This window comes from Hoplias malabaricus, chromosome 18 (genome assembly GCF_029633855.1).
Source record: "Hoplias malabaricus isolate fHopMal1 chromosome 18, fHopMal1.hap1, whole genome shotgun sequence".
Classification (NCBI taxonomy): domain Eukaryota; kingdom Metazoa; phylum Chordata; class Actinopteri; order Characiformes; family Erythrinidae; genus Hoplias; species Hoplias malabaricus.
In genome coordinates this window covers 17490455-17504999 of record NC_089817.1, presented here as the reverse complement: position 1 = coordinate 17504999, position 14545 = coordinate 17490455, and the positions used below count along the sequence as shown (strand labels likewise).

The 14545-nt window shown below is 38.7% G+C and overlaps 1 protein-coding gene across 1 annotated transcript in view; it reads right to left on the bottom strand.

Moving 5' to 3' along the window:
- rxfp2a (relaxin family peptide receptor 2a) overlaps positions 1 to 9319 on the bottom strand; it is a 114222-nt gene extending 104903 nt beyond the window's left edge. Inside the window, exon 1 of the mRNA XM_066650913.1 lies at positions 9113 to 9319. Within this exon, the coding sequence (XP_066507010.1) occupies positions 9113 to 9209 (97 nt within the window). The 5' untranslated portion in view covers positions 9210 to 9319. The remainder of the gene's footprint in view (positions 1 to 9112) is intronic.
- Positions 9320 to 14545: the final 5226 nt, after the last annotated feature.

The following is a 14545-nucleotide window of genomic DNA, read 5'->3' as shown; positions in this document are numbered from 1 at the left end:
CCGTGCATAACATCATCAAAAGATTCAGAGAATCTGGAACAATTGCTGTGCGTAAGGGTCAAGGCCGTAAAACTCTACTGGATGCTCCTGATCTCCAGGCCCTTAAACGTCACTGCACCTCAAACAGGAATGCCACTGTCAAGGAAATAACAGAATGGGCTCAGGAATACTTCCAGAAAGCATTGTCAATGAACACAATTCACCGTGCCATCCGCCGTTGCCAGCTGAAACTCTGCAGTGCAAAGCTCCACAAGCTCAGATGTTTGCACTGGGCCAGGGGTTTTTTAAAATGGAGTGTGGCAAAATGGAAGACTGTTCTGTGGTCAGATGAGTCACGATTTGAAGTTCTTTATGGAACACTGGGACGCCATGTCATCCGGACCAGAGAGGACAAGGATAACCCAAGTTGTTATCAATGCTCCGTTCAGAAGCCTGCATCACTGATGGTATGGGGTTGCATGAGTGCTTGTTGCATGGGCAGCTTGCATGTCTGGAAAGACACCACTAATGCAGAGAACTATGTTCAGGTTCTAGAACAACATATGCTTCCCTCTAGACGTAATCTCTTTCAGCAAAGTCCCTGCATTTTTCAACAAGATAATGCCAGACCACATTCTGCATCAATCACAACATCGTGGCTAAGTAGGAGAAGGATGCGTGTACCGAAATGGCCAGCCTGCAGTCCAGATCTTCACCTATAGAGAACATTTGGTGCATCATAAAGAGGAAGGTGCGACAAAGAAGGCCCAAGACGATTAAACAGTTAGAGGCCTGTATTAGACATGAATGGGAGAGCATTCCTATTTCTAAACTTGAGAAACTGGTCTCCTCTGTCCCCAGACGTCTGTTGAGTGTTGTAAGAAGAAGGGGGGATGCCACACAGTGGTAAAAAATGGCCTTGTCCCAACTTTTTTGGGATTTGTTGATGCCATGAAATTTTGAAACATTTTTCCCTTAAAATGATACATTCTCTCAGTTTAAACTTTTGATCTGTGATTTGTGTTCTATTCTGAATAAAATATTAGATGTTGGCACCTTCACATCATTGCATTCAGTTTTTATTCACAATTTGTTTAGTGTCCCAACTTTTTTGGAATCCAGTTTGTACATAACTCAGTTCTCCCAGCAGTTAGGTAGGAAGAATAACCCAGTTCTTCCAGTTTAAGTGTAAGGAAAGTGGTGTGTTGTTTGACCAAAACATGCTGCAGACATTTTATTAAGGCCCCAGAACACTGTGTGAAACCTGAGGAAAAGGAGTACAGTATTTCCTTTTGATGCTGTATATGCTGCCATTTTCCCACAAACTTGTCCCACTCTTGAGCTTTTGAAGTCAAATTCTAAAACTTCAGAACATTTTAAAACTGAGTTTCTTTACACATATTTTGTACATTGTCTGTTACTCTAATAAGATAGAGCCTTCAGTAAATTATGCAGCCCATTGACAATCAGCTGGCAAGAAAGCTTGATCTTAAAGATTTAACCACAGATTTTGTTAGAAGAAATACCCAGCAGCAAGTGTGTGGGGACTAGTAGATGAAATGGATTATGCCTTAATAAGAATATTATTTCTTATTAAACAAAACATTAAAACCACTCGCATATTAAGCAAACATTTATTTATTTATTAGACAGTAAGTGGGCAGTCAGTTCTCATAGTCATTGTCTTGATGCCTGAAAAAATGCAATTTCAGAAGGATATGAACTACTTTCACAAGGGCTAAACAATTTGGTCCTAATCAGTGAGGCTTGTGGTGTGGTACTGGTCAGCAAAGTACAATGGTCCGTGAAGGGACAAACCACCCACCAGTAACAGTGTGCCAAATGCTCACTGAGGCAACACAGTCTCTGGTCTGGTCCAGACAGATAGGTGAATGTAGCACAAGTCACAGAATTTTTTTAAGTACAAGAGGAGTACTGCAATGGACTGGACCACTGTCCAGTTTTTTTCCCTGCCATTGGCCATCACTCACTAAAAATAAATAAATCAATAAATAAATAAAAATAACAAGAGGTAACCAACCCCACCGCCAGCGACACTGCAAGGCCATAAAAAACAGTAATATAGTGACACATTCACCTAAAACCATAAACAGCAGTAATATTCTTATTAAGGCATAATCTGTTTCATCTACTAGTCCCCACACACTTGCTGCTGTGTATTTCTACTGGCAAAATCTGTGGTTAAATCTCTAAGATCAAGCTTGTGTCCTTACTGTAGACACGTAGATGTTTTGTCTCCAAGACTGAGCAAGACATAGCTAGAGTTAAAATAAATATTAGATGGTCAGCGGTCTGAATGCTAGCACAACTTCTGGAAGACTGCATCTTTGACACTGATGACACCTCTGCCAACCATAAACATGAGTCCAAGAGTGCACAACTGTCCTCAGTTTCTACAGGTGGATGACTCTGCATTTGTGTAGACAGCTAACATAACAGAATGGGTAGTGGTCTCTTCCAACCACATGGAGCTGCCAGTTCAAGTTCTGTTATCTTTGAATAAATGTTTTCTGCTTTCCTTTTATTTATTTGATTCCATCCAAACTAATACACAAACATTCTGTTTGTACATGCTAATAGCTGTAGTGTCACATCTTGACATTTTCTTGTTTGTTTTTCCCTTCCATGTGGCTCTGTCTGTTTGTTGTTTTCCTATCTCCGCACATGGCTTTGTTTATGTTCATTCTCCGCCTTTGTCCCGCCTTCTTTTCCCTCGTTATCCGTGTCAGGTGTGTCTAGTTTGTTCTGGTATTTAAGCCCTCTTCCCTCACTTCCTGGTATCGGTCATTTTGTTTTCTTTGTTTCGTTGTTTGTCATTTGTAGTTTTGCGCTGTTCATGTTTTGTCGTTTGTCATGTTATATTTTCGTCCTCACACTTACCCGTCTCTCTTGCTCCTTTCATGCCCCATTCGTCTTTCTCGTAGAGTTCGTTTGTGTTTCTCTAGCTTGTTTTCTCGTTTCTCATTTCGCCTTTGATCTCTGGCTTGCCCTGTTTCCTGCTCTTCCCTATGTTTATTAGTCATGCTATTTCGTGTTTCTTGTCAAGTTCGTTTGTTTTGTTATCTCTTTATTAAAACTGTCTGTGTTATAGCGAGTGTGTCCGCCTTCTGTATATCCACTCATCACGTCCCTCACGTGACATGTAGAAATTAGCTGTGATATACTCAAATATTTGATAGTAGAAAATTATGTAATAATTATAACAGGTCTTAAATATGACAGATTTCAACTTTTTGAGAGACCCAAACATCCTACGTCCCCTCCTTGTGTAGCTGTGTGTGCAGTGTCTGCAACACTGATCCACTAAAAAGAGGCACTGTAATATGTGATTAGAGCATAACGGCACTGTGGGAGTCTGAGAAAGCAGAGCTGCTCAGCATTTCTAAGAAATCTTTGGTGATACTGCAAATATTGTAACTAGTAACCTGGTATTTCAAAAGGTTCACAATTATATTACAGTTAATAGTAATTAATAGTATAATTAATAGTATAATATTAATAGTAATATCTGAGCAACAAAAAAAGTGTTTACAAATGTTATTTCTGTATATTTTGTACATAAAATGTTGAATTCTAGGACAGGTGTCAAATAGATTTGAACCAAATTCTTGCAGAATAAATATGCCCTGCGAAGACTCGTTGTAACAAGGGGTTCAAGGGACCAAGTGCAAGAAAGCAAATGCAAATATAAAGAAAGTATTAGGTGTACAGATAAGTTTTAAAAATTTATACCTAGGGACAGGCTATTGCTCAATATATAATCACAATATAAAAATTTCAATAACGCTGATTTTTAAACACATTTTCAATATTCAAATATACATAATTGTATATTGTACATAATTGTACACTGACTGATGTTCATTACAGGGTGCTGCTCTCAGCTCATTTCACTTAATTTTTAATTTAGTGTATAATATATCGACAAAGCCAGAAGGTTTATGCTTGATGGTGAATGGCATGTTTCTAGTTTGTTCTTGTCACTTGTTCTGTGGTTTATATATTGTTCATATCGATTTCATAATTATATACTATCAACCAAAATGAGGAAATCCTGTATATTGTGATATACATTTTGGCCAGATCGCCAAGCCCTAGACAGAATCAAACACAGACAGAAAGTGGAACAATAACTTGAGACAGGCAGAGTACAAATCCCAGACAGAAACAAGCAAAATCATGAGTGACCAACAAACCCTCAGACAAAGGGATCATCTTTAAAACTAACAGGGAAACCAGAGACACCTGTGGGCTATTGTCACATGGCACAGAAAAAGATGTGGCAAGAGAACATGAGGAGCACATGGATAGAAAAAAAACACACAAAACATTCAGAAAATGAAAATGAACAGCGAAAATATGCAAAAACGTCCTATGGTGAAATATCATGTATTTGCCAAGGGATTTCTGCACATTTTCATTTCTAAATTACTGCTTTACATATTGGGGAAAAAATAATAAAATGTGTGACACAGGCAAATGTTATCCCAAATTATTTTTTTCTGATATGGTGTATCTCTATTTTCTTGTTTTGTTTATTTTTTTTCATCATTTGAAAACAACAGCTGTCCTTTTATGATGTACAGACCAATAAAACCACTACAAATGTACTTGGAATTAAATATTTTTGTTAAGAATGTTTTTCCTTCTCCTAATTTTGGAGATGCATGTTCTACTTTGGACAGCAACAATATAAGATAAATTCAGTAAATCCATAGAAACTGTGAACTAAATATTACAAATATGTCTTTAAATGTGTTGGTAGATGCTGCAATTAGGACAAGATCTTTATTCACCAGTATTACTTTACTCTTAATAAAGAACTTGGTGGCGATGTATGATGGCTTTTGTAATTTAGCCTGCACCACTGTCTCACATGGTAGGGGGAAAAAAAAAAAACTATTGGGTTATACTGCTAGAGTGTATATACAGGATGTCTAGACTCTATAGAGCTCCTGGAGCAGTCAAATCAATCTATTTGACAAACTAACTTCAAACAGGAGAGAAGACTTTGTTTAGAAAACAACAAGTCCTCATTCACATCCAGCTCATTAGTTCTTCTAAAGAGCCAGCCTACATTACTCATCTGACATGAAAACCTACAGATTCCCTGGGCTATTTCTGAATAATAAAACATGTCGTCAAATTATTTCCTTTGTGTAGGGCAAAGTTTTGTCTTATCATTGCTCTGTTACTCAGAACAATTTTTTTTAATATCTAAAATTTCAAGTGTCCTGCAAATTAGTTAAGTCTGCAACAACATATTTTTTGTTGCTTTTTCTTAACACAGTTTTGTTTGTGGGGTTGTTTTTCCATCCTTTGTATTTGAAGTGTCTGTTTAATAAATCTTACAGTAACTTTAGTCACATAATTTATTCATTCATTCATTATCTGTTTTGAGTCACCAATCCATCTACCAACCTGCGTTTTTGGACCGTGGGAAGAAAACGGACCGCCTGGTGGAAACCCACGCGGACACAGTTAGAACACACCAAACTCCTTAAAGACCTGGGGCTATGTGACCGTGACACTACCTGCTGCGCCATCATGCTGCCCTGACGTAATTTAAAAATAGTTTAAAGCAAAGTCAAAATATGTATCCCTACACTCATAAAAATGGTGGTTCTACAAGGGTTCTTTAGTAAAGAAATTGGTTCTATATAGAACCCTGAGCACTCAAATAAATTTCATTTTTCTTTTGAGTGTAGGTGATTTTTTCCCCCTACCACAGAACTTTAAGTGAAGAAAAATTGTTCTGGAGTGTGGGCTGGCGCTGGAGACGTCTGAGCCAAGAAGAAAATTAAAAATAATATTAAAACCAGATTGATTTTATTGGAACATCAAGACAAGAATGTCGGAAAGTCTGACTTTAAGATCCTGACCACCTCACACCCAAACACCCAAGATGACAGGAACATGCCAGAAACTCTAGCAAAACTCTGATGATTTCATTCAGACTCTGAAGGTTTGTCTCCGACACAAAAATGACTTGAGATGTTGTTTGGCTGAATATAAATGGCAAATTCCTTTGGCAGAAGGGCAAGAAAAACAGTGCTACCAAAAGCAGGCAAGCAAGGACACACAGAGCAGACGCGGGAGGAGAAAGCACACAGGGAATATGAATGGTTCTGTGAGAGAATTGCTCATTTGATCAGCATTTTCCAGCAGCTGAGCAACTGAAGCATCTGACGCATCTCCAGCACTCTATCAAAGAACAGCAGAGGGTTGCTGCAACCTCATCAGTCTCTCTGTGCCTCAGCTATGGACCAGGGTGTTAACACAGTCTCCTTAAATCAAGTGTGCAGAATGTAGAGGAAACACAAGCATCTGTCACACAGTCATGTCCCAAAACAACCAGGCTTTGACATGTGCACCCTTATAAAGCAAATAAACACACAACAATCTTGGATTTGTTCAGGCACAAATACAAAGTTAACAGAAACATATCAAAACCCAAACTATAAATAATAAGTTTTCAAATCTTCAATAGAATTAACAGTTAATAACAGTGTTCTCTTACAGCGAAGTCACCGGATGGCTATAATGCATCTATGCGCTGCCCTAATGTAGTCATCTAACTCTGCTAGGGCTGTTACTATCCACTGTCAGAGAAAAGGGCACAGTACAAGTTCATTTATGTTCATCAAAGTATAAACAACACTATCTGGCCCAATGTTTGTGGACACCTGCTCATCCAAAATTTCCTCTGAAATTTTGGTATTGGGAGGGAGTTTGTTTCTCTTTGCTGCAGTAAAAGATTTTATTCCTGGAAGGCTTTACACCTTGTGTTAGGACATTACTCTGAAGATTTAATGCCATTCAGCCATGAGAACATTAGTGTAGTCAGGTACTGATATGGATGATTAGTTCTGCACTGTCAGTCTAACAGTATTTCATGGCGCTCCATCACTCCTTAGAGAATGCAGTTCCACAGCTCTAAAGAACAGCACCATGGGGCCTTATAACTTTATACCTCTCTAGCCCAAGCGTGTCATTAGACATGGTCCCGTTAAGCTTATGTGCAGCTGTTCTAAAATGTCACATCTCATTTTGTGCTTTTCAGTGGAGATTGTATTAGCTGTATTTGCACAACTGAATGTCTGGGTCTACAGTGTGTGTGAAATTTAACTCAATTTAAAGAAGTGTCTAAAATATTTTGAACATATATGGAAAAGAATGTACCCTCAAACTTACAACAATTCAGTTGAGTTTACATGGTACACCACATTCACATTTGCAGAGGAAATGTGTACATTTTTATAATTTTTCTTACAAAAAAGAATTTAAACACAGAGCTTGTACAATTATGTTCCTTACTATAGGCTTCCCAATACGTAGCCAGTTTTAATTCTTTATACAACCGTACATAATAATAATAAACACCAAGCAATACAAATGGGCTCAAATGAGCAATAATGAATAAGGTATAGCCTTTATATTAGATAAGGTACACCACCTTTACACAATAAAGTACCATTATACATATTTCTAGCAGTCTGAAAGTCTCCTGAATCTGTTTGTTAATCCACATAGAGCATATCAATGGGTGGGCTGAAAACTCTGAAAAAATCTGTTTTATTTATTTGGTTCAGTGTTAATAGTTTTTCTCAGGGATGGAAATGAGCTGGAAATGTTACACAAGTAAAAACACGAGTGGGATTAGATTCCAGTTCTGAAAAATATAATATTACTATTTTCAGCGGGAAAGCTTTTTTTCCCTATATTAAAGTCAGTATGAAACAAAGTGTCTGATAAATCCACCACTGTGTAGCCACATCTTGTTTAGCCAATGAGAATTAGCATGACACTTCATATTCAAACTTCTTTTTAAAGGTAAATCAGCAAATATTTCACAGTCATTAATGTCCCTGTAAAAGATGCCCTCCAAGGCAAATCAAGTTTTTCAAATTGTGAACATGTCCATGTCGTGTCATCTATGTGCTATGAGCAAGATATTGACATGGCTGGTGATGTCTGCCTTGAAACTGCAATAAACAAGAAATGGACCTCAAATGGGCAGATTCAGACAGCTAGGATTTCTTACATCATACACCTAAGGAACCTTGAACTATTTATTATTAACAGTGAATTTCTTTCAGGAATCTTCCATGCCAACATAAATTGTACAGCAGTTATGTTCAGTGTCCATCTGCTAAAACCAAATGTATCTGCTCTCCACAGAAATACATCTAAGTGGTGAATGGGTGAATTATCAGCATTTGATCAAAGTGTTTATGATTATGACATCTTTAACGTACATGCCAAGGCTAAACAAAGACTTACATTATTTACCTTTGCTGGTAATTGTTGTCCCCTCACCCCAAACCCTTGTTTTCATACCTTTGGAGCTCCGGTGGATGACATATTTTCAAAATATTTTAAAGCATAAAAACAAGGCTCAGGAACAAGATATATATCTTAGGTATTTAAGATATATACTCAGAAATCCAAATGGCTATCAGATATCTTCTGACTATGCAACACCTGCGAACAGCTGCGAATGCAGCTTCAGATCTCTAATCTTAATAAGCAGACTGCTCATTTGCTGTGAAGGAGATCACAACTGCTGTGAAGGAAAAAACTCCTCTGAGTTTTTTGGCTGATAAGATGTGTTTGATGTGGACTTGGCTGCTTCAAATGAGGACAGAACGTCCTGAGTCCAGAGCTTTCCATCGCACTTACATGACTACACACATGAGCAAAGGTCATGACAAAACATTAAAAACGCTGTAAACATAGAGGCTACTGTAAAACAGTTGTGTAAAATAAGTACCTGATAAGTCTGACCTTTAATGACTGACTAGTCGCCGAAAACTCAACCATCACTTTAAGCCGTCACACACGAGCAACTGGCGAGGAACCGTTTGAGAAATTGGCCCTGGGGTAAGTCTGCGCGTTTCTCATTGAATAAATGTGCGTTTTTCAAAATATTATATGGAATTAAATTATATAGACGCTTTCTCCAAAAACGGAGGAAGTGTAGTGTAACGGTCAAGCCGCTGCTTCGAGGGAGCGGTTTGAATTGTATAGAAATTCGCCTTAATTAAAACCAAACCTCCTTCTGAACTCAAAGTACTGTTTAGAGAAAAAGGGGAAAGAGGTAACATTTTACCGTCGCTGTTGGTCACACACAGATGAAGAAGGAGAAGCATAAACACTGTGAGGTTCGGGTCCGGAGAAGTGAGTGGCCGCGCGCTCCCGTAGCTCATTGTGCGCGCTCCGTCACCTCACGCTTTCGCGCTCCTCTCAGGAAACTCAAAGCTCATTTCCCCGGGGTTCGGACTGGACTCAGGCGATGAAGTGGTCAGTAAAGCACACTCCTCCGTTTAAACAGCGGGGACATGCTTTTCTCGGTCTCTCTCTCGCCGCCTCAAACCGCAGACTGAGTGAGAGAGGAAGAGTCACCTACAACAACACTCAGCTACCTCACCCAGTCTTTCACACACATATATATATATGGGTGTGTGTGTCTCTCTGCTGATTGTGGCTTAGCCCTACAGTTTAGTAAATTTGCCTGTATTGTGCTAAAATATTTAAGCCACAATCAGCCAAGAAACTAACGATCAGACAATAATTTTGAAATTGGTTTGAAATGTTAAATATGTTTAGATTTCGTTTATTATTATTACTATTCAAAATTAATTATACGTTTTAAGTTTAAAATATTTCATCTTGACCATCGACTAAACCACTATAAACTCATCTTTATTTTTTTAAAGTTGTTTTAAAAAAGTAGCATTTTTTTAATTATTCCACTTACCCCTACTCCTGTTACTTTCAACTCAAAAGCCCTGACCTACAAATCGACAGGATTGATTACTTTGGTTCCCTAAATATCTGTCCAACACTGCATCAGCCACAGCACTGACTGCTTATTTCTTCATGATACAGTTTATAAATAGCCAAGGTAGAGTTAACCACATTTTATCCAGTTTAAAAATTAGATTGTCACTGGAGGGGGTATTTAATACATTTAAATATAAATAAATGAATAAATCAGAGTTGACATTTGCTTCATCATTTCCACAACCTTCGGCTTATTCACTCATGTAATACACTTCCTCTTTTAATACAGTCAAATCATTTGTACATAAAAGCCCTGTTTAGGTTAGATATGTTTTCAGGAGAACATCTGTAAACAATTTTAAATGTCTCTTCTGTGACAAAACTCTTGGATGTGAGCAACAACTTAATTACCACAGGACAGATGTTAGAGAGATATATGAGGCACTTTTTGTAACTTCGTTTTGACAGGTCATTTGGGCCAATCAGAGCGTGCCACGTCATCAAGCCCCGCCCCCTTTTGGAAGGGAAGTCCCGCCCCCTTGTCCAATCAGAAGCGTGTATTTGACAGGAAGTCCCGCCCTCTCGTCCAATCAGAAGCGTTTATTTGCTCGGAAGTCCCGCCCTGTCATCGACCAATCATAAGCGTGTATTTTCCCGCCCTTGTTCAAAAGTCCCGCCCTCGCTTCGTCCAATCACAAGCGTGTATTTTACCCCCGGATTTCCCGCCCTCCCCTCAACCAATCATAAACGTGTATTTTAACCGTAATTCCCGCCCTTCGCTCTGTTTTATTATAGATATCTACGACCCCCCACGATGAACCCCTTTATCGCGCGCGCACATACGCGAACCCCCCACCCCTTTATCGCGCACACACGCGCGCACAGGCTCTGTTTCATCACAGGTGTCAAGTCACGAGCTACGCTTTATCAGACGCACACTCGCTACCGTAATCGCTAACGATCAACCACCCCACCCCTTTATCGCGCACAGACATTAGCGAACCCCCCACCCCTTTTATCGCGCGCACACACACATAAGTGAACCCCACCACTTTATCGCGCACACACATTGGAATTACAGGAATCGTCCAACGGTCTCAACCCCAACCCCGCCCCCGCCCCCTCCCCCCATCAAACGGTTATGACACACGCACGTACCCCCACACACACATACAGGGTATACATAAGTAAATTTTTAATTTCTAACTCCAAGTTCTAAATGATTAATGGTGTTTTAGTGATTAAAGATTGTTTTAAAATCGTTCATCATACTGTTTTCATACGATAAAAATGACATTTGAAGCTGTCTTAACGCTGCCCCTCCTAAACCCTCCTCCTCGCTGTACGTCAGAAAAGTTTACGATAAGTGACTCAGTATATCTAGGAGCTCAAAAATCTACGCATTACACGCTGACATTCAACTTTGGATGATATACTGCTCGGACTGGAACCAAAAGGTAAGAACTGACATTTATAACGTAAAATAAGATTAATTTAAGAATATTACTTTATATTTCATTTTAAAAATGTTATATATTTATTTATTTATTTTATTTTTATTTTTTAGATTAAGAACAAAGAAGAACAGACGTGATGGCTAATATTTTACAAGCTCCAAGAAAGTTACCCTCATCTCTTAGCCGTACATCTTCACGGATCTCTGAATCAGACAAGGTTAAAACATTTCAATTAAGAAATGGATTGTACTTGGGATTTAATTTTGATCATGAGAGAGACAGCGTATCATTTTTCAACAGCTCAACAGAGAGTTGTAAAGATGCCACAGAAGTTTTTACGCTACATCGAAACGATTGGGGCCGTTTCACTAACCATTGCTACGAGCTCAACACTAAACTTATGTCTGGTAATTTGTATTCTCCGCAACAATTCTCCATTATGTAGCACAGCCCGGTGAAAGGATTGATTACTATGATTTCACGTCCCTCTATCCTTATGTAAATAAAACAAAGAGGTACCCCGTGGGTCACCCCACTATCATCTTTCGTGATTTCCAACCGTTGGAAAAATATTTCGGGCTTATTAGAGCAAAAGTTCTCCCCCCTAAGGGCTTGTGGGCCCCTGTTCTCCCTTATAGAGTGAAAAGCAAACTCTTGTTTCCTTTGTGTCGGACATGTGCTGAACAACAAATGCAAAACTGTAAACACTCGGATGAGGAGAGGGCCCTGACAGGTAGTTGGTGTAGCGTTGAGGTGATGAAAGCCATTGAGAAGGGGTACAGAGTGTTGAAGGTGTTTGAAATATGGCACTTCCCTAATCATTCGAAATATTTGTTTACAGAATACATCGACAGGTTTCTGCAGACAAAACAGGAGAGTTCAGGTTATCCCTCCTGGGTGGTGAATGAGGCCGATAAAAAAGAGTACATTCAAAAGTATGAGGAGAATGAAGGGATCAAACTAGAACAATCACGCATTGAAGTTAATCCTGCGCAGAGATCTGTGGCTAAACTGGCTTTGAATTCTTTATGGGGAAAAATGTGTCAGAGAACAGACAGGACAAACACTACACTGATCAAAGACCCTAGTGAGTTTTTACAATTCATATTCTCGGATATGTATAACGTAAGTCATTTCTCCTTTCTGAATCAGGAGGTGGCATTGGTGCAGTGGCGTTACGCAGACGATAGATGTCTCAAACCGGGTAACGCTAATGTATTTATAGGTATTTTCACCACAGCCTATGCTAGACTTGAATTATACAATGTGATAGATCAACTACAGCAGAGATGCTTATACACGGATACTGACAGCGTCATTTTCAAAAGTAAAGAAGGTGACTGGATGCCTCCTCTAAGTGATTACTTAGGAGGCCTTACGAGCGAATTGGACACAGGTGATCAAATAGTAGAATTTGTCAGTGGGGGTCCGAAAACCTATGGTTACCGCACTCTCAAAGGGAAGACTACGATGAAAGTTAAGGGTATTACTCTAAACTACACCAATGTTGAAATTGTTAACTTGAAATCCTTGACAGAACTGGTTAATGAACATGTGAAAAATCCTAATTCTAACGCTGAAATTATGACTACCCACAATCAAATTGTGAGAGATAAAAGAGGCTTTCACTTAAAAAACAAATCACTGATGAAAAGGTTCAGAGTTGTGTACGATAAACGTGTTCTCTTACCCGATTTCACAACATTACCATACGGATATTAAATAACTAACTAAAAATGATGAATCCAAGGGGATTTGATTCTAGACTTCAGCTTCCTTTTTCTTGTATAGTGTGTGGACCAAGCAATAGTGGAAAATCTTTTTTTATCAAAATGTTGTTGGAAAATTGTAAGGATTCCATGTCAAAAACCCCGGATCAAATTGTATGGTGTTATACGTGCTGGCAACCTCTCTATGATGAACTGCTGAACAAAATAAACATACGTTTTGTTCAAGGAATACCCGACTCTTTGTGTGATGATGAACTCTTTCCACCGCACAAAACAAATTTATTGGTAATCGATGATCTGATGGAAACAGCTAGCAAGAACGAGGAGGTAGAGAAGGCTTTTACAAAATATACACACCACAGAAACCTGAGCGTCATCTACTTGGTTCAAAATCTGTTTTTTCAAGGAAAAAGTAGCAGAACCATCAACTTAAACACCAACTATATGGTGCTTTTTAAAAATCCTAGAGATAAACTACAGATAAGCATACTGGCACGTCAAATGTATCCGGGAAACAACAAATACTTTTTAGAATGTTACCAAGAAGCAACTGCTAGACCTTATGGGTATTTATTTGTAGATTTAAAAGCATCAACGCCAGATGAACTTCGTCTCAGGTCAGGATTGTTTGCGTGGGAGAATCCTGCAGTGTATATTCCAAAGAAAAAATTTGTAAAGTACTGAAAAATGTCTGCGCGTCTAAAGAGAAATGTTCAGATGTTGACATCTCTATTTCATGCTACCCCTGGAGAAAGGAAGGTTATATTACGTAAAGCTTCCTCAGATCTCATATTAGCCATCTGCGAATTAGCCCTAAATCTATTGAGAGGAAACATACCTTTAACGTCTCGTCAATATCATCAGTTTAAAAGACAGAAAAAATTAATTCAACTATTTGCTAATAAAAAAACATCTGTGGAGACTAAAAGAAAATCTGTTAACCAATCCGGAGGATTTCTTCTCCCTTTATTAAGTGTCGCAATCCCCTTCATCAGCAGTTTAATAACATCTGGTCAGAGATAACATGGAAACCGCTGATAAGATGTATTTGGTGCCTCAACACCAGTTAGATAAACTTAAAAACATGACGAGTGGAAAAGAAACTGTTAGAAAAATGGTGGAAAATGATATAGACGATGTGATGCGTCATATATTGAACAGATCTGATTTGATTCCTTATGAAAAGGCTAAACTTTATGCATCAGCCTTGCAACGATTTTTAAACATCGTCAAACAGGGGGAAGAGGAAACGTCTCAAATAACCCTTTCCCTACCTACTGAAAATAAGCCGTCGACGGAGGCGACTGAAAATAAACCTTTGACGGAGGATTTACAAACAACCAAAGATGAAATTATTAAAGAGGTTATAGCAAATGTTCCAGCCAGAACCAGAAAAAATGCTTCTTACATCATGGAGAAAATATTAAAGTCTGATGATGTAGCTTCATGGAATGATGAAGGTGAATTTATTTTCAATGGTCAAACAGTAAAAGGATCACACATGTTGGATTTGATTAAAAATCTCACAGCTCCTCAAAAAGTATCTGATGACCGGAGACCTTTAGGCTGGGG